The sequence below is a fragment of the Filicampus tigris genome, chromosome 1, assembly GCF_054856515.1.
Source record: "Filicampus tigris isolate MCC_2025a chromosome 1, RoL_Ftig_1.0, whole genome shotgun sequence".
In the NCBI taxonomy this organism is placed as follows: Eukaryota; Metazoa; Chordata; class Actinopteri; order Syngnathiformes; family Syngnathidae; genus Filicampus; species Filicampus tigris.
This window is the reverse complement of record NC_141217.1, coordinates 3,454,138-3,477,646: the sequence shown is the minus strand read 5'-3', so window position 1 is coordinate 3,477,646 and position 23,509 is coordinate 3,454,138. Positions and strand designations below refer to the sequence as shown.

Genomic DNA, 23,509 nt, shown 5'->3' with positions numbered 1-23,509 from the left:
TAATATGTCTGCCACATTGTTCATCACTTCATCTATTAAGTAACACACATGCAGAATGCATAGGTCACTGGGTAGAAAATGTACGTCTTGGCCAGCTAATCCTACCTCAAATCCTCCGATGATCACCAAGGCGTGGATGTTGAACTTTGCAATGTTCTGGCTGATTTCCTCCATCAGCTTACCTGGAAGCGTTCTTTGAGATAGTGAACAGAAAGACAGCAAAATGCTTTGTGTTGTTATGACTAATGGACATTGCGGGGAGAGGGGGGAAGCATTTTGACATTGGTGAGTGAGAATTACAAACACAGTGCGAAGTATTACAGTTTGCAGTTCTATTCAACCAAAGCATTTCACAGTAAATTTCATAGAGTACATTTTACTCTAAAAAGACGGTATTTGGTCCCAGTCTAAACAGAGTAAATGTTTATTTAATTATTTATTTGAAAAAAAAATATGAAAGCTTTTTACTCAGAAATGTGAAGTAGATTTTACAAGGACAGTTTTTGAGTCAGTTTTACTTGCATTGTATTCGTCAGAGCTGGGCAGTCCGTCCCTGGGCCGGACCGGTCGGACCCTCCAACCCATTATTGGGGCGGAGGGGTGGGGGGGGTGACAAATTTTAAATTTTAAATGGTTGGACTAAGCATGGCCGGAAGTTGATTTTAGTCCGGCCCACTAATCACCTCATGCGTGTGACGTGCTCGCGAGGCGGCCAAAAATAATCTGAGCCTACTCGGTGAAAGGCTTCTTTTTAGGCTTCTTCCTACTCCAGTGTCTGCGCGAGCGACAACTGCTGTTATAGGGATTGTGGCATTGCCCCCCCGGCCCCTCTTTGTAATGGAATGCCCCAGTTGCAGGTGGGAGGCGCGTGTTACGTGATGTGACGATAAGGAAATACAAACACACTTGAGCGCACGTGGCTGTCTCACATGTTGCAATGACATATAGTTTCCCACACGGAGAAACTAGCTACTCACCCACGTTCCCCTTAGCCGCAACCTTCAAGATCGTTTTCGCAATACAATTAAATGCATCGTCTAGTCATCTCGGTCTCTTTATGGTTGTAGCAGGCACGAATTCCATTGTTGTCGCTGTCTTTTTGAAGCGACGCCTCCCCTGGCTTATTTCAAAACAATTTGTGTCCACGAGTATATTCAGACGCTAGCACATCAAGGTGGAGTTCACTTTTTCTGGTGTTCACTACTTCCGGAAATACGCCATAGCAAACCTGCATTGTATAGTGGTTTGCTGGTACGCTTTTATTTTAAAGGCTTGCAATGCAAGTAAGCACGAAGTTGGGTAAGTACTACTGGCGCATTTGAAGCGTGTCCACAGCGGGTTCGAATAGTAAATTTGCCAGCTAATGATCTTTAAAAAGCCTCTGCCGTTAGCGTCTCTCCCGCAGCGACGTCAATCACGGACGCTTTTTTTTTTTTTTTTTTTTTTGGGTTCTGGGGGCGGAATAGGGCGGGGGCCAATGTTTATGAATATGGCCGCAGGGTCGCGGCCGGAAGGGTACCCAGGTCAAGGGTGGAGGGTGGCGGCCGGACCGGGGTCAAGTGCCCAGCCCTGGTATTAGTTTATTAAAAAAAAGTCATACAAGGGTTGAGAAACATCCCAACAACCTGCAAGTTTGCAAATGATCACTCTACCTCACAAGCCATGTCACACCTGCTGTGAGTTAGCTACTGGTGTCTCCAAAAAGAGACCTCCCAAATTCTCTTGGAGTCACGGTGGCCGTCTCCCAACCTGAAGTTTGTTGGTATGTTCCTCAATCCTTGTGTTTTTTTTTTTTTAAATAAAGTATCACAATGCAAGTATAATTGACTCAAAAACTCTCCTTGTATTATGTACTTCGAATTTCTAAGTGAAAAAACTTCAGTACTTTTTTTCAAGTAAATAACTCTCCAAATGTTTTTCTGTGTAGAATTTACTCTGGATATTATTCTCTTCCAAGTGTTAAATTTTACTCTGTTTAGACTGGGACCAAATATAGTCTTTTTTGAGTAAAGTGTACTCAGTACAAAATCAAACCAAACTTGTAGTTCAAATCGACACCACGCAGGTTGGCACCAATTCCCAGGAGACTTCAGCTCTATAAATGTGATTGTAAAGTATAAACTCCACTGGTTTGTTTTGTTTTGTGGGATGCCACACAGACAGGAAAAAATGTGATAAACATTCAATCCAAAACAGTATTTAATGTGAGATAGTAAACGCTCACTTATTTATATACAGCTTGTTCACTTATAACTTGGGGACATTAATTCACTTTTTATGATTTGCTATGGCAACATTTGTTTTGCAATGTTCCACTTTAGAGGCTCCCTTGCACGTTTACCTCTTAGTGCCCAACTTTGAGCCTCCCAAGCCAGTCCAGCCGCTCACTGAAGTCCAGTTGATTGGCTCAATCTGTAGCAGAAGAGAGGACGTGAATTGTCACAAGAAATAGTTGAACCCAAATTGTTTGAAAAAAACACCCAGTACTAAAATGTTGGGGGAGTGCAACAAATTTTCTAGGATAATTACGGTAACCATTTTTAATACCTAATTATTATTTGTTATCAAATCAAGGTACTGTAAGCAATTTGATTGATCAAGCACACAGTTTCTTGATTCACGTTTTTCATGTTCTATGTACATCAGTGCTGTGCAATGGGGAAGGGTGGTGGGGTGGCGTCCCATTTACGTGCGGGCTGATGTGCATTCAAGCCAATGGAGAAGTTCACACAACATTCACAAGTCTCAGGAATGTACAGCCAGCATTAGACTTGAATGATTCATGTCTCTAGCAGTGTTGGAACTAAAGTGTTACAAAAGTAACGCATTACAGTAATAAATTACATTTAGGTAGTTACGAAGTATAATATATACCACCGGTTACACGTTATATTTTTGTAATATTACAGTTACTAAGTCCAGTAACGTAGTACATCTGGGCCACAAGAGAAAGTTAGACGCAATAAAAGAAGACATAAAGATAAAGCAGTCCATTAAACCATTCACAATGTAGATTGTTAAATGAATCACCACAAGCAGAATTTCTGACTTGTCAAAGATAGGTACGCACCAAAATGAAACATGTACTGTATTTTAGAATGCAGTCACACCATTGTCGACAAAACATGGCTGAGAAGTCATTGTTGTTCAGACCATCCATAGCGATAGTTTCATGAAATAAAAATGCAAAACACATTCAAAATACAAGCAGGAACAAACACCAAAAGTAATAAGCAGTATTTAAAACTGTGAAGAATCAAGAGTCATCATACTTTTATTATGCTTTTATCCTGATTTTTTACATTTAATTTGAATTAATAGGCAATCAATCAATATGCAAAATGAGGATCACTCTGATTGGCTGTTTGCAAGCAAAAGTGTGGGAGTGCATGTCCGTGTGTGTGTGTGTGTGTGTGTGAGAGAGAAGGGAATTTGGACAGGAAGAGGATTATTATATTTTTGATAATAGTGGTCAGTTGCAATTTAAAATGAGTGGCGGCCGAAGACTGGGACCTTAGTGGTCCGATCTCGGGCTACAGAAGCTGGACATGGAATGTCACCTCTCCGGCAGGGAAGGAACTCGAGCTGGTATGCGATGTCGAGAGGTTCTGACTAGACATAGTCAGGCTCGCCTCGACACACAGCTTCAGTTCCGGTACCAGTCCTCTTGAGAGGGTTGGACCTTCTTCCACTCTAGAGTTGCCCACGGTGAGAGCCGCTGAGCAGGTGTGGGCATACTTATTGCCCCCAGGTCGGTGCCTGTACAATGGGATTCACCCTGGTGGATGAAAGGGTAGCATCACTCCACCTTCGGGTGGGAAGACAGGCCCTGACTTTTGTTTGTGCTTAGCACCCATCAACAGTTCAGAGTGTCCACCCTTTTTGGAATCCTTGGAGGGGTTGTTGGAGAGTGCTCCTGTTGGGAACTCCGAGGTGAGGTGGTTCGGGCATTTGGTGAGCATGCATCCTTGGTGAGGTGTTCCGGGCATGTCCCGCTGGGAGGAGGCCCGGCGATGACACATTACACGCTGGAGAGATTATGTCTCCCAGCTGGCCTGGGAACACCTTGAAAGAGCTGAAAGAAGTGGCTGGGGAGAGGGAAGTCTGGGCTTCAGTGCTAAAGCTGCTGCCCCCATGACCCAACCCCAGATAAGCAGAAGAAAATGGATGGATAATGGAGCATGAGTGTAACATATTAACTTTCCAGTCATAAAATGTAATTACGTAATTAGAACACTTTCATTATTCCTTTTATCAATCTTTGCTGATCAGCAGGATGGAATCATCCGGCTCTGCGATTTAACAGTGTGGCATTTGATTTACATTTCGGCTTGGTTGGCAATAACGTTCTGTCTGAAGGTCGAGGGAGGTGCGTATGTCGACTCGTCAAGTGACGGTAGTTACCTGTCCATGTGCGAGGCCGTCAAAGCCGTCGTGGACGGCCAGCATGTTGTGACCCTGGATGATGCCCATCCTGACAGCTGCACGCACGGCCGCGTTCATTCCAGCACAGGGGGCGCCGATATTTATGATGGCCACGTTGATGTTGCTCTGAGACAAGGGAGGGATGGTTAACTTGGTATACTTGGGTGAATACAGCAAAGTTTAAAGATGCATTGAATGTGGTGACATATGCAGGAGGTGATGAACAGTGTTGCCGGATGCATGCTAATTAATGTATTCGCATGGTAATTTGCGCCCTGTAAAATGCATTAGCGATCACTTAAAAATTCCCAAACGTTGCAACAATTGGAGTCTAACATGACTTTTGACATTTATTCTCATAAGATGACATACTTTTTATTGGAAAGTTTTCATTTTCTCAGTTCAGTTTTACTTTCACAAAATTATAATTTTTCTCTTGAACCCTAACCGACCCGTGACCCCCAAAAAACAAAAAATCCAATCTCGTGTGATTGTTAAATTTCATCAAGGAAAGAAAAACTGTTAAAATAATTCCCTTGCGATGCCTGATCTTGTTTAAAAAATAAGATTACAACATAAAACACATTTTTGTTGAAAAAATATATTTAAAAAAAAAACACATTCTCAGAAATAACATTTTAGAATATTGCTGTATGATTCCGATTTTTGCATGAAAAATACATTCACATAATAAAGATTTTAATAAAGAAAATCCCCTCTAAAAACATGTCATTCATTCAAATTTTTGGAGAAGAGATTCTGTAAGACACCGTATTTTCTTTGAGAAACACTTTTTTTCTTGAAACTATTTTCAGTCTGTCTTTCCCAACCAAAATACAGGTTGTACGGTTTAACCCACATCCATCCCACCGCACCTCCACCCCACAAAAAAGATGTTATCAAGATAAAGAAAATGTTTATTCCCATACACAATACGACTTTATTTGGGGCTTCGAGTTTCCGCAAAATGTACTTTCCGGAAAATACAAACATTTTGAGCGAGAAGTACCACACACCACTATTTACTATCTAGCAACACTGGTGTGGATGAGACGGATAGTCCTTACTTTAACATCTGGGGGGTTAATATGGGCCAGCAGCTTGTATGTGTTCCAGTTGTTCTCAAAGCTCCTGCAGGTTGAGAGTCAAAGAAAATCTGATTTTATTTGTAAGTGTCACTACCGTCACTCTATTGCACATTTAATAATAACGGCAACAATATTAATAACTTAGATTTATATAACAAACATCTTACTTTCCTCTGAGCTTGATAGCATCCTCGAATCTGCCTTCAGCCATGGCAGCAGTCACATCTTTTGTCTGGACAGCAGAAATACCAGAAAAGTGACTCAGACTTCCAATCACATTGTAGAGCAGGGGTACCAAAATACAAATGTTAGAAGTCCACAAATATTTTTTTCAGTGAGTCAAATGTCTATTTATCAAACTCGGTCATGCCACATGCTGTCATATTAAAAAGCAAATGTTTTTATCCAAACCAACAACACAAAGTAAAATAAATGTAATTTAATGTTGACATAAAATAAATAGTTGAAGAAAATAAAACAAGACCCTTTTCATGAATCCGAAACAAATTGATCAGGGTGGTATTATTATTATTTCTTTTTTTCAAAGAACTACAATAAAGAAGGAAACATTTTTTGGCACTTTACACTTTGTTTGTGTGCGCATGTGCGTGTGTTCTTACAAAGGAAAGAAAAAACACATACATATTGTTGAGTGAACCCAAACATATTTAATAAATTAACATTAATCAAATAATCTATTAAGAACGGTGCTGTATTTAGTAAGAAAAATGTATACATTTAACATAGCACTTCCTGTTTCATGCACTTATTCTGAAAGACAAACTGTGCCACTTCCTGTATGGGGATGTAGTGGAAATAGGTGATTTAGCAATCGATAAAGGATACACGAAATGTACAGTATAATCTGGTACATACCAGGGGCGGAGCCTGGGTGTGCACAGGCCCACCTAGATTGACAGGCTGCTCACCCAGTGAGATTCATGAAAAAAAATATACTTTAAAATTTTTAGTAAATCACTATTCAATTATTTTTGAATTTGTGTTTTGTTGTGTTTTTTAATTGAATGTTAAGAATGGAGAATTAAGAATTGTGGTTGTCTAAGGCTGATCTGAACTTCATATTATTCAGTTTGTCATTTTATTTGAATATACGATGTGTCGGGACAGGACGATTTTGCTCAGTGAGGGAAATATTTAGGCCCACCCAGATTTTTCGAGGCCCACCCAGATTTTTCCATTAGCCACGTTCTGGCTCCACCCCTGGTACGTACGCGACCGAGTTAGTCGCAATCTTCCAGCCAGTGAGTGTGGCGTCACTGCCCATGCACATACCACATGAATTAGACCACTCAAATAACAAATATACAAAATTACACGAAAGTAACAGATGTTTGACACCTAAACAGATTAATTGCTGCAGTATCAATAAAATGCCACTAGATGACAATATCACACCACACCACGTGTCCGTAAATCCTCTCAAAGTAGTTTTAGTTTTACTTTTTACGATACGATGCTATTAACTTGTTTGTGTACTTTCATGGCAGTTATTTTTTATATTAGAGCAGCTTGGAAATCCCCCATCTTATTTTCCTTCCCCTAAGTCCCAGGTGATTATAGTTTGCATCCTAACAACAACCAGACATACCACTTGCACACACTCCATGAGTGGCAGCCTAACTGCCTGGTTACCAGACAGGCTGACCACACAGGCCGGAGTGTCTGGTGTGGCCTCCAGTAGAGCCATCACCGCCTCAACTCCCATTCTGCTGCCCTGTAGGGGACAAACATACAAATATATAAGACGTGTTTACATCCGTTTGTGGTTTTGCTTGTCTTCAATATTTCCCACTCCCAAATGAAATCAATCTCATTTCCCATATAGCAGTTCTTTGGGATCATAAGTTTTTAAAGGTGACGCTCAAACATGTAAATCAAAACAACAAAAAACATCATTTTAAATGCAATTCATGGCTTATTTGAGCTAAACTTGGAACTCGACTGATTAGTTTCTCATTAGGCATTCGATCTATCGCCAAGACACATGCCAAGTAACTCATCTACCTTGGATTACGGATGATGTTGAAAAAAGTTTGTGTGAGGAAAATAAGATATACAGAAAAGCGATCACTAATTCTACTTCTAATAAGTATGACATTTAAAATTAAATGTTCAACATTTCTTGCAGACAAGAAAAACTGTTTGGTAGAAGTAAAAACAGTTTGCAAACATCTTTGCACCCTTTTATGAACCCTTATAAAAACCCAACATTTGCGACGTTCGCAAGCATTCGGCGCTCAGCTTTACCCACATTTTCTCTTTATCATTCCAGTCTGGCATAGTCCCTCAAGAACTATAAATTGTTAAAGGGGAAGTCAATCCAGAAATTTTCCTGACAATATGTTCGATGCCGCACCACTAGTCTAAACACGGCATTCTGATTAATATTGCATTTGTGTAATATCAGTTAAACAGTCAAATCCACCCGATTTGTTCATATCGGGAGACGGCCATTTTGCCACTTTCTGTCAATAGAAAATGACAAACGGGCTCAACCCTCCGGTACACGGCGTTTTTCATCTTTAAAACATTTTGTGACATATACTTTACATGCAATACACATAAACACACAGATGGAGTTTCACATTAGCGTGATTTATGGTTAATGTATCAATTTTAAGGATGATAGGGGCTTTCATTATGGCAAATCAAATGTAAGGATTTATGTAAGGACCGACGTACTGACCAGGATTCTGTCAAAGGCAGAGGGCGTCCCTCCTCTTTGTACGTGTCCAAGGATGGTGGTCCGCGTGTCAAAGCCAAGTCTGTCAGTTACCAGCTGGAAAACCATAAATTCATCCATTAGTATTATTACTGCTCAGCGCTGTTTTCCAAATTACTCCACATAAACAATATTGTGCTGTAGGTGGACTCCAATTGACGATGTGACGTGCCCGCCTGCTACATCATTCACAAGAAGAGATCTTGCAGTTTACCAGTATAAATGCACTTTGTGTGCGTTGGCTGATTCCATTCCACAACGGCCCCTTATACTAAATTCTACCTGTGCAAATTCCATGAAAGAAAAAAAACCCCGCCCATGCACACAGTTCGACTGCGCTTTGCGTTTGACTTGCGCTGGGCACGAAAGCAGGGCCTATATCTCCACACCTGAGTAGGACATAGTCTTTGCAAGTGTTTTCAGCAACTATCCTCAAACAAGTAGAATGTATTTAAAAACAAATGTCTGAATTCACTTTACAGAGTCTTTTAACCCATTAAGGCCGGGAGCACATAACTGCGTTTCTACCACTAGAGCCTTGAGCGCTGTTGCGTCTTTGTACCCTTAAAGCCGGGAGAGCGTATATGCCTTTTTTTTTTTGTTATCCAATTCTTGGGCTCTTAACCAGTGAAATGCATCAGAATATACACGTGATGGTGTCTTGAGCCCAAATAGGATGTTTTGGAATTCTTTCAAGGCGTAATGGTGAACGCCGTCGATTGCTGAAGCTCTAAAATGAGTAACGGCAGTGATATAGACGATGCAATTGTGAACTTTGAATCAGTGGAACCAGTCGAACGTGATATATAGTTAAGATATATGTTTGTAGACAATGACAATATCGACGTCTTTGTAACAGAATAGAGGATGGTAATTACCACTTGATTTTTTTTAAATTTAAAATAGTGCTTCTCTTGCACTGACACTTTATTTTTACATCTTTGAGCGCTATGGATAATGGATGGATGGATGATTGAAAGAGTAAAGAAGAATAAACTTGGGCTTAATATAAGCTCTCAAATTCTTTTGGAATTATGTTTGCTACAGGAATTGAGATATTATTTATTGTGTAGGTGTTGGATTTCTGGGAAAACTTCAGATTTTAGAGTGTGATTCCAAAGATGACCTTAGGTTTTGGGGAGCTGTTGAGCCAGGCGCTTTAGGCTTTAACCTGTTAAGGGAAGACCTGGCAGTAGGGTTGAACGATTATGGAAAATAATCTAATTGCGATTTTTTTTCCAGAAAAATTGCGATTGCGATATGAGTTGCGATTTTTTTTTTTTTAACCCGAGTTCCTTTTCTAATATATTTCTCAGCGATTCATCTTTATTACAACAAACAATATCATATGTCATGTATTATATAATACCAAGGTAAAGGCAAATGAAGCATTAATTCATATGAAAGACAGTTTATCTACTACAATTACAGTGGGTTAATTCATATGAAAGACAGTTTATCTACTACAATTACAGTGGGTATGGAAAGTATTCAGACCAGTTTAAATTTTTCACTTTCTGTGTCATTGCAGCCATTTGCCAAAATAAAAAAAGGTTCATTGTATTTCTCATTAATCTACACTTGACCGACATCTTGACCGAAAAAAAAAAAAAATCATATCGTCGCTGTCCTGTGAAAAACACTTATCTCAAATTTTGGAAAACTTTTTAATTTTTACTTTAATGCGATTTCTGTAACGCGGAAACATGATTCGGGTAAAAATAAGAAAATGAAAAAAAACGGAGGTAAGTGTTTTTCACATAACAGCGATGATATGCTCATAAGTATTCACACCCTTTGCAGCGACCTTCATATTTAACTCACATGCTGTCCATTTCTTCTGATCTTTCTCGAGATGGTTCTGCTCCTTTGTTGGAGAGCAGCTGTGTCTAATTATACTGATTGGACTTGATTCGGAAATGTCTATATAAGACCTCACAGCTCACAGCGCATGTCAGGGCAAATGAGAATCATGAGGTTGAAGGAAGTGTCCAAGGAGATCAGAGACAGAATTGTGGCAAGGCACAGATCTGGCCAAGGTTACAAAAGAATTTCTGCAGCACTCAAGGGGCCTCCAAAATCCTTGATTGGAAGAAGTATGGGAAGACCACAACTCTTCCTCGACCTGGCCGTCCAGCCAAACTGAGCAATCGTAGGAGGGAGAAGAGCCTTGGTGAGAGAGGTAAAGAAGAACCCAAAGATTACAGTGGCTGAGAGATGCTGTAGGGAGATGGGAAAAAGTTCCACAAAGTCAACTATCACTGCAGCCTTCCACCGGTTGGAGCTTAATGGTAGAGTGGCCCAACGGAAGCATAGAGTTTGCCAAAAAAAACATATGAAGGACTCCCAGACTATGAGATATACGATTCGCAGGTCTGATGAGACCACGATTGAACTTTTTCTGAGGTAATTCTTAAGCGGTATGTGTAGAGAAAACCAGGCACTGGTCATCACCTGCACAATACAATCCCTACAGTGAAACGGGTGTTTTTCAGCTGCAGGGACAGGACAACCTGTTGAATTGAAGGAAAGATGAATGCAGCCAAGTATAGAGATATGGTGGAGGAAAACCTCTTCCAGAGCTCAGGACCTCAGACTGGGCTGAAGGTTCTCCTTTCAACAGGACAATGACCCGACGGCTAAAATAACAAGGGAACAACTCTGGGGACCGAAACCCGATTGAGCATCTCTGGAGAGATCTGAAAATGGCTGTGCACCAATGTTCACCTTCCAATCTGACAGAAGTGGAGAGGATCTGCAAGGAAGAATAGCAGGGGATCCCCAAATCCAGGTGTGAAAACTTGTTGTTGCATCAACTTGTTGCATCATTCCAAAGAAAACTAGCTCAAATGGGTGCTTCTATTCAATAAAATGTATCAGGGTGTGGATACTTATGACCATATGATATTACAATTTATCTTAATAAATGTGCAAAAATTCCTACATTTTTGTGTTTTTTCTGTCAAGATGAGGTGCTGAGTGTACATTAATGAGAAATAAAAGGAACTGAACAACATTTCCTTCTGCACTGCAGGACCAAAACTGCCAAAATAAAGAATAAATAAAAGTATAAATATAATAGAAAAACTGAAATGAAATTAAAAATATATATGGAAATAAGAAAAAAAAATTAAAAAAGATTTAAAAGTAAAAAGCAAAATAAATGTGGAAATTAATGCAAAAATAAATATATAAATAAAGTTAAATATCAATTCTATTTTTTAATATTTGTTTTTATTTTCATTTTTATTTATTTTAGATTTTGACAGTTTTGGTCCTCCATATTTTCAAACATGTATGCCGTACATCGCAAATCTGTAGGGCCAAACTTTGTTGCTACCGCCACTCTAGCCGCCTCTACGATTTCGACTGGAAACTGGCTGACTTTCACTAGCACTATGACGTCATCTCAAGCGGCAGCGGGCATTACCAACACTCAGCGCCGTCTCATAAACCTCTCTTCGTCTGTCTTTTTGTTCGAAACATATGACCAAATACATCATCTTAATATTTGACCGCTTGACAACTTTGCATGGATACGTTTTATTTTTCGTGGCCAGATGTGGGCGATCCAGGTCCAGAAAGTAAAAAAGGTGCTTCTACTCAACCGGCAGGTAAATGAGCTCAGTTGATTAGAAGCACCTGTGGCTAAAGCCGAACTGTGGCAGGGTTTTTACTTTCTGGACCTGGATTACCCACCTCTGGTCGTGGCTCAAGGAGCCGCACACTATCTGTGTGTGTGTGGGTGCGTGTGTGTGCATGTGTGTGGGTGCAGGCCTGAGGCTGCGGGAAGGTGCGTAGGAGCGGAGGAGCTCTGAGAGGTATGCCGGGGCGAGGCCATTTAATGACTTAAAAACAAATAGAAGAATCTTAAATTGAATCCTAAAAGGCACTGGGAATAGTGCCAGAGCCAGCCGTGTTACGTGTTTTTAATGATATCCTCCTGGCCAATGACACTGGAGACTATGTATGTCTTGTTTTGTTGGATTTAACCGCAGCGTTCAATACGGTGGACCACAGTATTCTTCTGGCTCGTCTGCAGCACCAAATGGGAATTAGTGGAAGCGCTCTAGAGTGGTTTGGATCCTATTTGGTGGGCAGGACTTTTCCTGTTAGCCTGGGTTGCTCTGAGTCCCGCCTTGCCCCTCTGTTGTATGTTGTTCCACAGGGTTCTATTTTGGGGCCCTTGCTGTTCTCATTGTATTTGCTGCCCCTGGGTTCCATCCTTCGAAAACATGATATTTCCTTCCGCTGCTCTGCGGATGACTGTCAAATCTATGTCCCACTGAGCATTAAGACTATTTGTGTCCTGTGTAGAGGACATCAAAGCCTGGATGTCACTGAATTTCTTAAAATTTCAATGAAAACAAAACAGAAATTATGATGTTCGGTCCCAGTGGCTCATCTACATTCCACCCTGTTGCCCTGGGCCCCCTGGCTTCATATCTAAAACCAGCAGTCTCAAACTTTTTTTTTTTTTTTAATTGGACAGTGATTTTAAATTGGACTGGCAAATCAGTGCTGTTGTTCGATCCAGCTTCTTTCATCTTAGGCGGCTGGCTAAGGTCAAACCCCTCCTTTCTCAACAGCATTTAGAAACAGTCATCCATGCCTTTGTTACATTTCGACTACTTTAATGCACTTTATTCTGGAGTCGGCCAGTGATCCCTCAAGCGTCTCCAAAATGCTGCTGCTCGCCTCCTAACTGGAGCTCAGAGGAGTGAGCACATCGCACTAATTCTGGCCTCCCGTCACTGGCTTCCAGTGCATTTTAGGGTTCATTTTAAGATGCTTCTATTTGGAAACAAATCTTTATATGGCCTCACCCCGGTGTACCTCTCTGAGCTCCTCCACCCCTACGCACCTTCCCGGTGCCTCTGCGGACCAGGCTCGACAGGAGGTGCCGAGGACTAAGCGCAGCCTCGAGCCTTCCTTCCTGTTGGAATGACCTTCCTTTAAATTTTAGGCATGGCCATTCACCGTCTGTTTTTAAAACTCGTTTGAAGACACATTTGTATTTTTGGCTTTTGACCCGACGTAACTGTGACACTTTTCTGCTGTTTTCTGTTGTCTATTGTATATGGTATTTTGTGTTTTAATTTATTGCTTTCACTTTTCACTATTGCTATTTTGTTATTGTAATGTAAAGTGCTTTGCTAGTGGTAGCTGTTATGAAATGCACTATAGAAATAAAGTTGTATTGTATATTGCTCGGCGGAACGGTGGCACAGTTCAGAGGTCGCGGGTTCGATCCCAGCTCCGGCCTCCCTGTGTGGAGTTTGCATGTTCTCCCCGTGCCTGCGTGGGTTTTCTCCGGGTGCTCCGGTTTCCTCCCACATTCCAAAAACATGCATGGTAAGTTGATTGGACACTCTAAATTGCCCCTAGGTGTGAGTGTGAGTGTGGATGTTTGTTTGTCTGTCTGTGCCCTGCGATTGGCTGGCGACCAATTCAGGGTGTCCACCCCCCCACTGCCCGAAGACAGCTGGGATAGGCTCCAGCACGCCCCATGTGAGGAGAAGCGGTATAGATAATGGATGGATGGATGTATATTGGTCATTTTGAATTATCTCTTGCTTTTCTTTTTTTAGTGTCGTATACTTGCTTTTAGCTGTTGCCTTTGACTGTAGAAAATGATTGAAATTACGCATTTGGAACACAGTGTAGTACAGTCACCATGTGGGCCTTGCCTTCTTAATATGGTCTGATGAAATGGTTTTGCCATCCCTGGAAATCGCACCCTCAGCGACGATGATCACATTCAGACGAGAACCTCGGGCCCGTTGCTGAAAGGACAAGTTCTCATGATTGTCGCCCGTCATGCGAGCTGACCCGTGAGCGGCGGATTGGGGAGCGCGAGCAGCGACAGTCATACATTTGCTAGCCTCCTGCACAAATGTTCCTCCCAGCCGTCATCTGGGGGCATCTCTGGAATGAACACCCAGTCTGCGCCACAGGCCAAAGCCGACACCAGTGCCAGGTACCTTGTAGCAGACGGCAGAAAGAGACACGCAATTCTTGTGATAACCACGTTGTTGTTGTTTTTTTTCTGAAAACTATTCAACTAAAATAAACTCTTTTTTGTTTTAATTGCAACCTCATTCTTTTACATTTTCATGTTTTTGTATTGCAAATTCATTCACAGATTTTTTTTTTTCACGGTAAAAAAAAAAATATTTGAGTCGCCATTCACCAATAAATTGTTACATGGCTTTAATCGCGGAGTATTGTAATTTTTTTTCATATCATTAGGTTTTTTTTCCATTGAACTAATAAGACTTAATTCTCACCATTTTACTCACAAATACAACTACAGTCATAACATTAAGATTAGATGTTGGAACAGATTATTTCTGTTTCCTTTGCTGTGGATTTTGTACTAATCGGTTAATACATATATTTGTATATGTATATCTATATGGATATATACAAACTCCAATGGAAATAAAGTTGTGGAAAAGGCAAATAAATACATGATACAATGATTTGCTAATCCTTTTCAACCTATTCAATTGAATACACTACAAAGACAACATATTTAATGTTTAAATCAGTGAACGTAGTTGCTTTTTTTTTTGTGCAAATATTCTCTCATTTTGAATCGGACGCCTGCAACACCTTCCAAAGAAGCTTGGACAGGAGCGACAGAAGACTAGGAAAGTTGAGGAATGTTCAAAAAACAGCTGTTTGGAACATTCCACAGGTGAACAGGTCCATTGGAAAGAGGTGAGTGTCATGATTGCATATAAAAGGAGCAACTAAGGTTCACCACGTGCAAAACTGCACATGCAAATGGACTAACAGTTTAAGAATGTTTCTCAACGTACAAATGCAAGGAATTTAGGGATTTCATCATCTACATTCCACAACATTATTAATAGATTCAGATAATCTGGGCAATCTCTGCACATAAGCAGCAAGGCCTAAAACCGTGCCTGTGACCTTCAATTCCTCAGGCGGCGCTGCATTGAAAACTGGCATCAATGTGGAAAAGATATTACCAGTACACAATCACATTAGCCAGTGTGCACTTGTTTGTGCTTCACTTGTTGCTAGCGATGTCAACGATAATTTCGCAGAATAAGAGTGGCCAGACTGTTGGTCCAACAACCAAATAAGGTATTAATTAATTTTTTTTTTTTCAGTGTTGTTTTCTATATATATGTATTATTAATTAGTTAATCTCATGCTGATACCCACCAGCACCTGGCAACAGTCAAATCAGGGAAGTACTGGCACTTTTTTTTCCTTGGGCCAAATCCGGCCTATCCGCAGAGTCTGACTGCCCTTGCAGTTTTGATGAAGTCAAATTAAATAGTAAAGTTTGCGTTGCTTTTATTTTGATGTGCAACCGTGTCAGCAGAGCAATAACTTGTCTTTAGTGTTGACAACCTAAAGATAATGTCGCTGCATTAAGTGATTTTTCCAATGGTTCTAGAAATTTAAAAAAAAAAAAAAGAATAGCGCCAACTGTGGTCCTCAAGTTATTTCCTGCACATATTTCCTGGTGAAGAGGGAATTTGACCTGGTAATTATTAGGGTGTCTTAAGAACAGAACAGAGCTAATTGTGCTTTGTGCTCATATTTGTCAGATACCATAGACCAGACCTAGGCAAAGTGTGGCCCCATCCGACCCGCCCACAGTCTCTGACCGGCCCTCACAGTGGCCATGAAGTCAAATCAAACGTAAAATATGTGGTGGTTTTATTTTATGCGCAGAAGTGTGGAGACTACTTCAAGTGAGGTAGCAAGCAAAAGATACGTGTGTCTGCAATGTTGCAACGCTTTCACTCTATTCGGCAACTTTTCCAACCCTCTAGCAACTATTCCCCCCCCCCCCCAAAAAAAAGAGGCCACAGTGGTGCTAATATTAGCAACATTGTTATTTCCGTCATGGCGGAGGGAAGAGGAGCAAGAGGTTTTGGCCTGATAATACTGTATGCAAAATTACAGTTTCATATTTTGGATATATTGAGTCATCACTGTATCATTATACATAACTGTCAATAATATACTTCCCACTCGAAATATTTGGACTAGGAATGGTTAATATGAGTTGGACATTGTGCACAACATCACTATTACAAATTTCTAAAGTGTAAAGATTTAGTTTTAATGACCGCTTATAATTTTGTTTCAAATGTGTATTTCTTGTATTTCCATCATTCGTCAGCAAAACGGGTATCCTTCAGTGATGGACTGATGGACCTGTCCGTAATGCCCACCACCTCTGCTGGTTTGGCTGACGTGTGCATGTCTCATGTTGCTCACTGTGGTCCAGGGAGTTTGTGTGCATTCACATTGCTAGAGACATGTTTTTTTTTTTTATGAATGCAGATTAAATGCGATGTCATGTTAATATGTATTTTCATGTGATTGATGATACACTTTTGGATGTTTGCATTTTAATTCCCTAATTATAACATACCACAAGCAGCTTAATGAAACAATACAATTTACTGGTTCATAAAGAAAGCATTAAATTAATATTTAACACACTTGAATTAGCATGTAAATGTGGCCCCTTTGAAAAATGAATCGCCCACCCCTGACAAACAGTATGAGACCAGCTGATCGGCTGTTTTGGCAGAGTTCGAAAGCTGCGGCTTCAGTCCCCAATATTTTTTGCACCACGGGCCGCTTTTACATATAACGATTGTCGTAGCCGCTGCGCAGCGAGACCCGCGTAGCCCACAGTGCTCGGCCTCCGTCGCTGCCCCGCAATTTGCCGGCAGTTGGCGGCGCAAGGCGTGCAGCTGGGTTGAACTGAACTGACAAAGGAACAAATCAGTTCATGAAGTGATGCCATTCATTGCGTTCACTCATAAGATTATTGACTCGAGGCCTGTCTAAATCATTCGACCCCCGACCCACACCACAACATTTTTTTAAAAACATGCAAAATGCTTGTTTCGCAAATGCGCATTGACAGACTTGGAAATTGACCTACTGTATCTGTCAAATTCATCAATATAACAAACTTGCCATCTACTGACCCACAGTGTCTGCCCATTACTTCCAGGATGAAGGTCCTCTGGTGGCTGTGAATACACACAATAGTTACATCAGGACCGCAGTACAGTACATGCACCCATTTCTGTGCTGTATATCTACTGTATGCGTGTGTATTTATCCTCAGAATTGCACTGCTAGCAGTAAAGGAATTATGTCTGACCTTTGTGCAGTTGTGGTGATGGCATCCACCACCTCAATGATGCGGTGCAGGGCAGAATCTGTGCCAATGGTCATGTCGGTACCGCAGAAGTCATTATCGATGGAGCCCACCATGCCCACGATGTTTAGATGGGAGGACTTTTGGGCTTCTTCATCTGTAATCTTACCTGCAGATATTTGATAATGATCCATAGTGACAAGAAATACATATTGCACCTAATTTGCTGATGATATACCGTGCCGTAATAAAAAAATCGGAAAGGTATCAAATACTTAAAACACCTTTCTGGTTTTCTTTTTGTCTTTGCGATATTAAAATTTGTTTGTTCTGAAACATTTAAGTATCATAAATGTGCCCCCCCCCCAATTTGATGAAAAAGGGAGCTAATACATTTTCATGGCGCTGTATGTAATAGGATTTAGTATTCTCTGTTGACTTCCGAAATTCATAGCAACAGGGAGATACTTCGATACGCCCCGCCCCCCTCGGCGAATAACTCATGTTCTACAGAGTAAATGCAAAGCAATGTCTCCTTGCCAGCTCGGAGTAGGTCAGCCAGCAGTCCTTTCCACTCCGTCCTGAACTCATTGGCCCCGGTCAGGCTGCCATCGCCTCCGATGACGCACAGGTTGGTAATTCCGAGCTTCACCAGGTTGCAGGCCGCTTTCATGCGGCCCTCCCTGTCTCTGAAGTCTTTGCAGCGAGCACTGCCGATGACTGTTCCCCCCTGATGCCACACCATCAAAAGACCAAAAGCTGGTGAGCACGCTTGCGTCTTCTGGCAATTTGCTAAAATATCAAAGGCTAACAGTACACCGTATCTTTTATTGCCCGTTTAGGGCCACTGACACGCTACTATTTTTCCATGCGATGGCTCCACGTGTGTCATCAACTCACCAGCTGAAGCATCATGGAAACACTCTCCCATGTAGCAGGCCGAATATTTTCTCCTCCATCCACCAGGCCCTGGTAGCCCTGATGCACACGTGTACATAAGCAGAATCTGTTTCGTTACAGTCTTCATATATTTGGCATGTATTGTAAAGTGGCGGCATGTGCGGTACATCAAGTCATGTTTGCGATGCGATGGTGCTTTCATCGTTTCCTACCTCATGAACAAAGTAGACTTTGGCTCCAGTGTAGAGGCCTACTCTGACCGTGGCTCTCACAGCTGCGTTCATACCTGACACACACAAGTGGAGATTTTGTTTGATTTTAACACTTGTTGTAATTTATGGTCAGTGGTAGTAATTAAACTAGTAGCAGTTCTACAAGTACCGCTGTTGCGGTAGTCGTAGTTTGGAGAAGTAGTCGTACTGGTAGCAGTAGTCGACTTTTGTCCTGCAAGTAGTGTAAGGCCTGCTGCACAGCGAGCGCCGTGGCTGGACCATACTGAACTCTAAGCCAGTGTGCGGGATTCGGCAACTACTTTCATGAGTGGGCAATCACTTGGCCTCTGTTTTTTCTGCGACTGCGCATTACAACCAACCAAATTCCACATAAACTTTTACACGCATTAAATATGCATTGGAATGTCACTCTTTTTATGGTTTAAAGGGTAAGTTAACCCCAAAATTCTCTTTTCATATTATTATTACTGTGTATTGTAATTCTCTCTCATATTATCCCTAGACGATAATATGCTGTACACGCCCACAGTAGTCTAAACACAGCATTCTGATTCCAATTGCATTGCTTTGCATATGGAATATGAGTTAAGAAGCAAGATCCACCCATTTTTAGTCATCTCAGTCCGTTTTGCCATATTCTGCTCAGCTTCGTTAGCCGTGATTGGTTGTTACCTCAGCCCTGTTCAACTGTTATGTCATTTTTAGTCAACAGGATGTGGCATAATGGCCACCCACTGAGATGGATAAAAACAGGTGGATTTTGCTGCTTAATTTGTATTCAACAAACACTATATTAATCGGAATGTCAAGTTTAGACAAATGAGGCTGCACAGAACAAATAATTGTAAAGAAATTCTTTGGGTTGACCTCCTCTTTATTAACAGTTATAAAGTACAATATACTATATGTGCAGCCTGAAAATCCCATAGGCTACAGGCTTGCCATTTTAATGTCACAGGGGGTCCATAGATCAAATAACTCAATGAATGCGAGTCGCCGGCTGTCTTTTTTTTTTTTTTTTTTTTTTTTTGACGATTGTCCAGTCCAAGTTGGGTTCAGCTGCATCGTTAGGTGCGACGGGCTTGACTCAAAGTAGTGGCACTAATAGTACTCCATACTCAGAGCCCTAAATTAACACCCGCCGAATAAGGGTTAAAATTCACTTTGGCACGTGTTGATAAAAACTTACTAGCCAGTTTGGTCAGTGATTCATGAGGCAATTGTGTCAGTATTTCTGCCTGATGAACGTTTTTGTGAACGTTCTGGTGTCTGAGCGGTTTTTGAGTGTTCAGTTCATTTTTGTTCGAGAGTGCCAGGTTAAGTTGGACTTCCAGGAGAAAACCTAGCTAAACACACGGTTAACAAGAATTTACTGTATACGGAGTGGATTACATTGAATAAGGACCTCGCCTTGGGGCTGGGGGGTTGTTTGTTGGGATGTAAAGTGCCCTTGGTGATTATTTTATGGTGAGATGACAAATCAGTAAGCCCCTAGGCTTTTGCGGGGGATGAGATTATGAGAGAGGGGTTTATTAGTACAAGGATTCTTATCAGGTTTCTGCAGGGATTGCAGATGATCTGATCATTTGAATCAGGTGTGTTGGAGGAGGAAAACATCTTAAACATACAGGATAGTGGCCCTCGAGAACCGGAATTTGATATCTGTGTAACCAGGTAGTTCGTTGCGGCACTCCATTTTCCGATTGGCAGTGAATGTGTCCATATGGTCTCGCCATCCGGGCTCTTAAATTGTCTAACTCACGGAAGCTGATTAGAAGAAGTTGTGGAGAGGATGGCTCGAGTTAGTGGGACGGCCGAGCGGCGGTTGGTGTCTGTTTGGCTTCAGAATAGCAGGTAGTTGAAGTTGCCGATTCAAGACCAGAAACCTGTCAGTTGTTTTTTCCATTTCAGTTGGCCGCTGCTGTTTAATTAAATGAGCGCTCAACTAGATTACAGCAATACGATCTCCAGTGTAGTCGTTTTAGTCCGCTTAAAGATGGGGGACACATTTACTCGGTTGAATCTCACGTGCTTTTAAATATGGTAGATAAATTTGACAAACTTTTAACAGAACCTTGACTGGTGTTTGCAGTGTTTGTTTGTTTGGTTGTTTTGCATTAAGCTTGAGTTTGCAGTGATTTGTTTGTTTTTGTACTAAAGTTACTTTAGTTCAGATTTGGTTTGCAATTAAAAGTGTGAAATATTTACTCATTTATAATAGATTAAAAAAACGTATATATCTTGATGAAACTTGAATAAATCGTTATTTTTGCCACTACTCTTGCTTATTCTTGTTTCTTGCCAGACCCACCTGTACCATTTATAAAGGACGAAAAGGGGGACTTGCCTCCGCTCGGTTACATCTGTAATCTACACGTACAGTATGTTCCTGTCCAGACATCTGACACCCACTGTGTGTAAACGGCAATCTATGCAGTGCCACTTAAGGTGTGATTCAAGTCATTGAATTCTGAGGCTGGCTGCAAATTGTTGAGCATAGTGTTTTTTTCTGAGACTCGTGAATGTCATTTAAATCCATAGAATAGATGATGATGGAAAAACTTGGCTGGTACAAATATTGTCTGCCAATAAATATCACTGCTAAAACACTTTAATGGCCGTCTCTTTGCTAAATAAAGCATTTTTCCCGGTCGCTCTACATAGATTTGATCGCAGTTTGGAAATGTCTTGCAACGGGCGGTGGGGTGTATTATAAAACTTCCAAGTGTAATATGATGATCGTGGCACTAATCTACAGCCTCTAGACCAGGTGCGCGGTTTAGCCACCCTTTGCATCTGCTGTGGAGACTTCTTAGAGCCATTTTATTATCAGCTACAAACTATTTACATGAGCATCTGCTTGGTCAACATTAGAGTTCAGAAGAATATCAACAGGCTCATGCACATCCACGACCCTTTTGAGGATGAAAATGGATGGATGGATGACTGAAGGTTAGCACATACAGTAGGACTGTCACTTTCGAATATTTTTTTGAATCGAGATTATTCCATCAATTAATCTAATAATCACATAAAATTTTTGACATTGATTTTGACAATTTTAAGTTAAACAATGGTTCTCAACTATTATTTGATTATCAAATAGTTGTTGATCAGTCAATTTATTTTGACAGTAAATACAGACAGTATAAAGGCTGAACAAAAGGGGCCCAAGAACTGCACCTTGAAGGACCCCATACGTTATGGCCATTCAATCAGATTAAAAACTTCCAAAGGTCACAAAATAATCCTTCGTTCAAAGTAGAGCCTCAACCATTTTAGGACTGTTGCATTTAGTCCTACCCAAGTTTCCAACACATTCAATAGTATGTATTAACAGTATTATGTTCTATCGTATCAACTGCCACAAAGATTTCCAATAAGACTAAAATTGACACTTTCCTCTGAGTCAGTTTTCAACCATTAGTACTTTGATAAGGGTTGATTCTGTACTGTGATGAGGTCGGAAACCCGATTTAAATTTATCGAAAAGTCCATTTGAGTTCAAGAAATAGCCTTGTTGATTAAAAACCACTTTCGCGACCGTTAGGAAGGGTTGTATGGGTCTAATTTAGTAACATCCAGCATTCTTATTTTAATGTGCCTTGATGGTAGCTACTTTCAAGGGTTTAAATGAATTGAGCAATTGATCATTTGCTACTACTCAACTAGAGCACATTTCGAAATCATTTTTAAAAAGTCAGATGGTATTGAGTCAAAACAGCTAGTTGATGGTTTCAGCTGTTGAACCATTACCGCTACAGTTTTTTTTATCAACTGCATGAAATTCTGACATGGTAATTGAGTTTCAGTGTTGCATCATTGTATTATTTTGTTGAATTATTTCTAGTAAGCAGTACACTGCTTAACTTCTTTTGCAAATAGAAGAGCATTAATAGTAAGTAAAGCACAGTAGATTCCGTGCACACAACTAATAACCGCCAACCTTAAACGAACATCTGACCTTTCATAACACTGGCTGCAGACTAGGCGAAAATAGGCACAGAGAGAAGGACAGGAGGCGCGTTAATGGCGCTCCCTATGTGTCGCACCTGGATAACCTCAAACGTCAAATGCCACAGTGTGTGTTTTTGTTGTGACAAATTGGAAGGCTGCAGCTCTTGTTTCACTGGACAGCTGCTGTCGATGGTGACCTCAAGGGAGAGGAGGGAGCGTTTCCCCACCGTGCCGGAAGGTCACCACCACTAAAATTAGCCCCAAACATGCAAATTGAAGGAATGATCAAGAGGTTGGAATTAGCATGATTCAAAAATATGAGCTGAATTGATGACATGAATACTTTGAGGTGAACAGAAGAAGCGTCCGTACGAGGTTGGCATATCCTGAATGCGGTTTTAAAAGATAAAGACTGCACACGTTAGGATCCTAATCTGTCACATCTCAATTAACACCGACAGCATGCGGACAACTGAACCCATTTTTATTGTGCACAGAACTTCACCCCGTTTTGAGTTATTCAAAAGTAAAAATGGAAAAACCTCATTCACCGCTGTGTTTACTTGACAGGCACACCAGCAAACGATGCCATCTTACCTTGAGCGTCCCCTCCAGACGTCAGCACGGCAATGGAGCGCCCCAGCCCCATCTTGGTGGGGTCAGTGATCGGCTGGAGGTTCTTTGACATGTTTGCCGGTAAGCGGCGAGGGCTACGATGAACAGGAAAGGAGAACGAGAGCGGAGGAGAGGCTGCTTACACTACTCCGGGAAGTGGACAGGCTTTATAGTCCACTGGTGTCCTGAGTCCACTCCCACTGACACCCTCCTCCACCAGCATTCAGTCAACTAAATATACATCCAAGCACCTGCCTTGGACATGGCAAGACAAAGCACATGATCCTCGACTATTTGAACAACAGCTCCTTTCACCAGCCATCAAAGGAAAATGATGGAAAACATGAAGTTGGGCCCAATTTTTGCCTTGCACACT

The 23,509-nt window shown here is 41.2% G+C and overlaps 1 protein-coding gene across 1 annotated transcript in view; it reads right to left on the bottom strand.

Moving 5' to 3' along the window:
• Positions 1-23,257, bottom strand: part of pfkma (phosphofructokinase, muscle a) — a 28,786-nt gene extending 5,529 nt beyond the window's left edge. Inside the window, exons 1-15 of the mRNA XM_086047906.1 lie at positions 23,116-23,257; positions 18,541-18,614; positions 18,329-18,406; positions 17,969-18,158; positions 17,432-17,597; positions 17,253-17,297; positions 14,132-14,240; positions 13,947-14,042; positions 8,221-8,313; positions 7,123-7,248; positions 5,681-5,745; positions 5,493-5,556; positions 4,405-4,551; positions 2,342-2,412; positions 106-193 (exon numbers count right to left, since the gene is read on the bottom strand). Of these exons, the coding sequence (XP_085904032.1) occupies positions 106-193; positions 2,342-2,412; positions 4,405-4,551; positions 5,493-5,556; positions 5,681-5,745; positions 7,123-7,248; positions 8,221-8,313; positions 13,947-14,042; positions 14,132-14,240; positions 17,253-17,297; positions 17,432-17,597; positions 17,969-18,158; positions 18,329-18,406; positions 18,541-18,614; positions 23,116-23,206 (1,503 nt within the window). The 5' untranslated portion in view covers positions 23,207-23,257. The remainder of the gene's footprint in view (positions 1-105; positions 194-2,341; positions 2,413-4,404; positions 4,552-5,492; positions 5,557-5,680; positions 5,746-7,122; positions 7,249-8,220; positions 8,314-13,946; positions 14,043-14,131; positions 14,241-17,252; positions 17,298-17,431; positions 17,598-17,968; positions 18,159-18,328; positions 18,407-18,540; positions 18,615-23,115) is intronic.
• Positions 23,258-23,509: the final 252 nt, after the last annotated feature.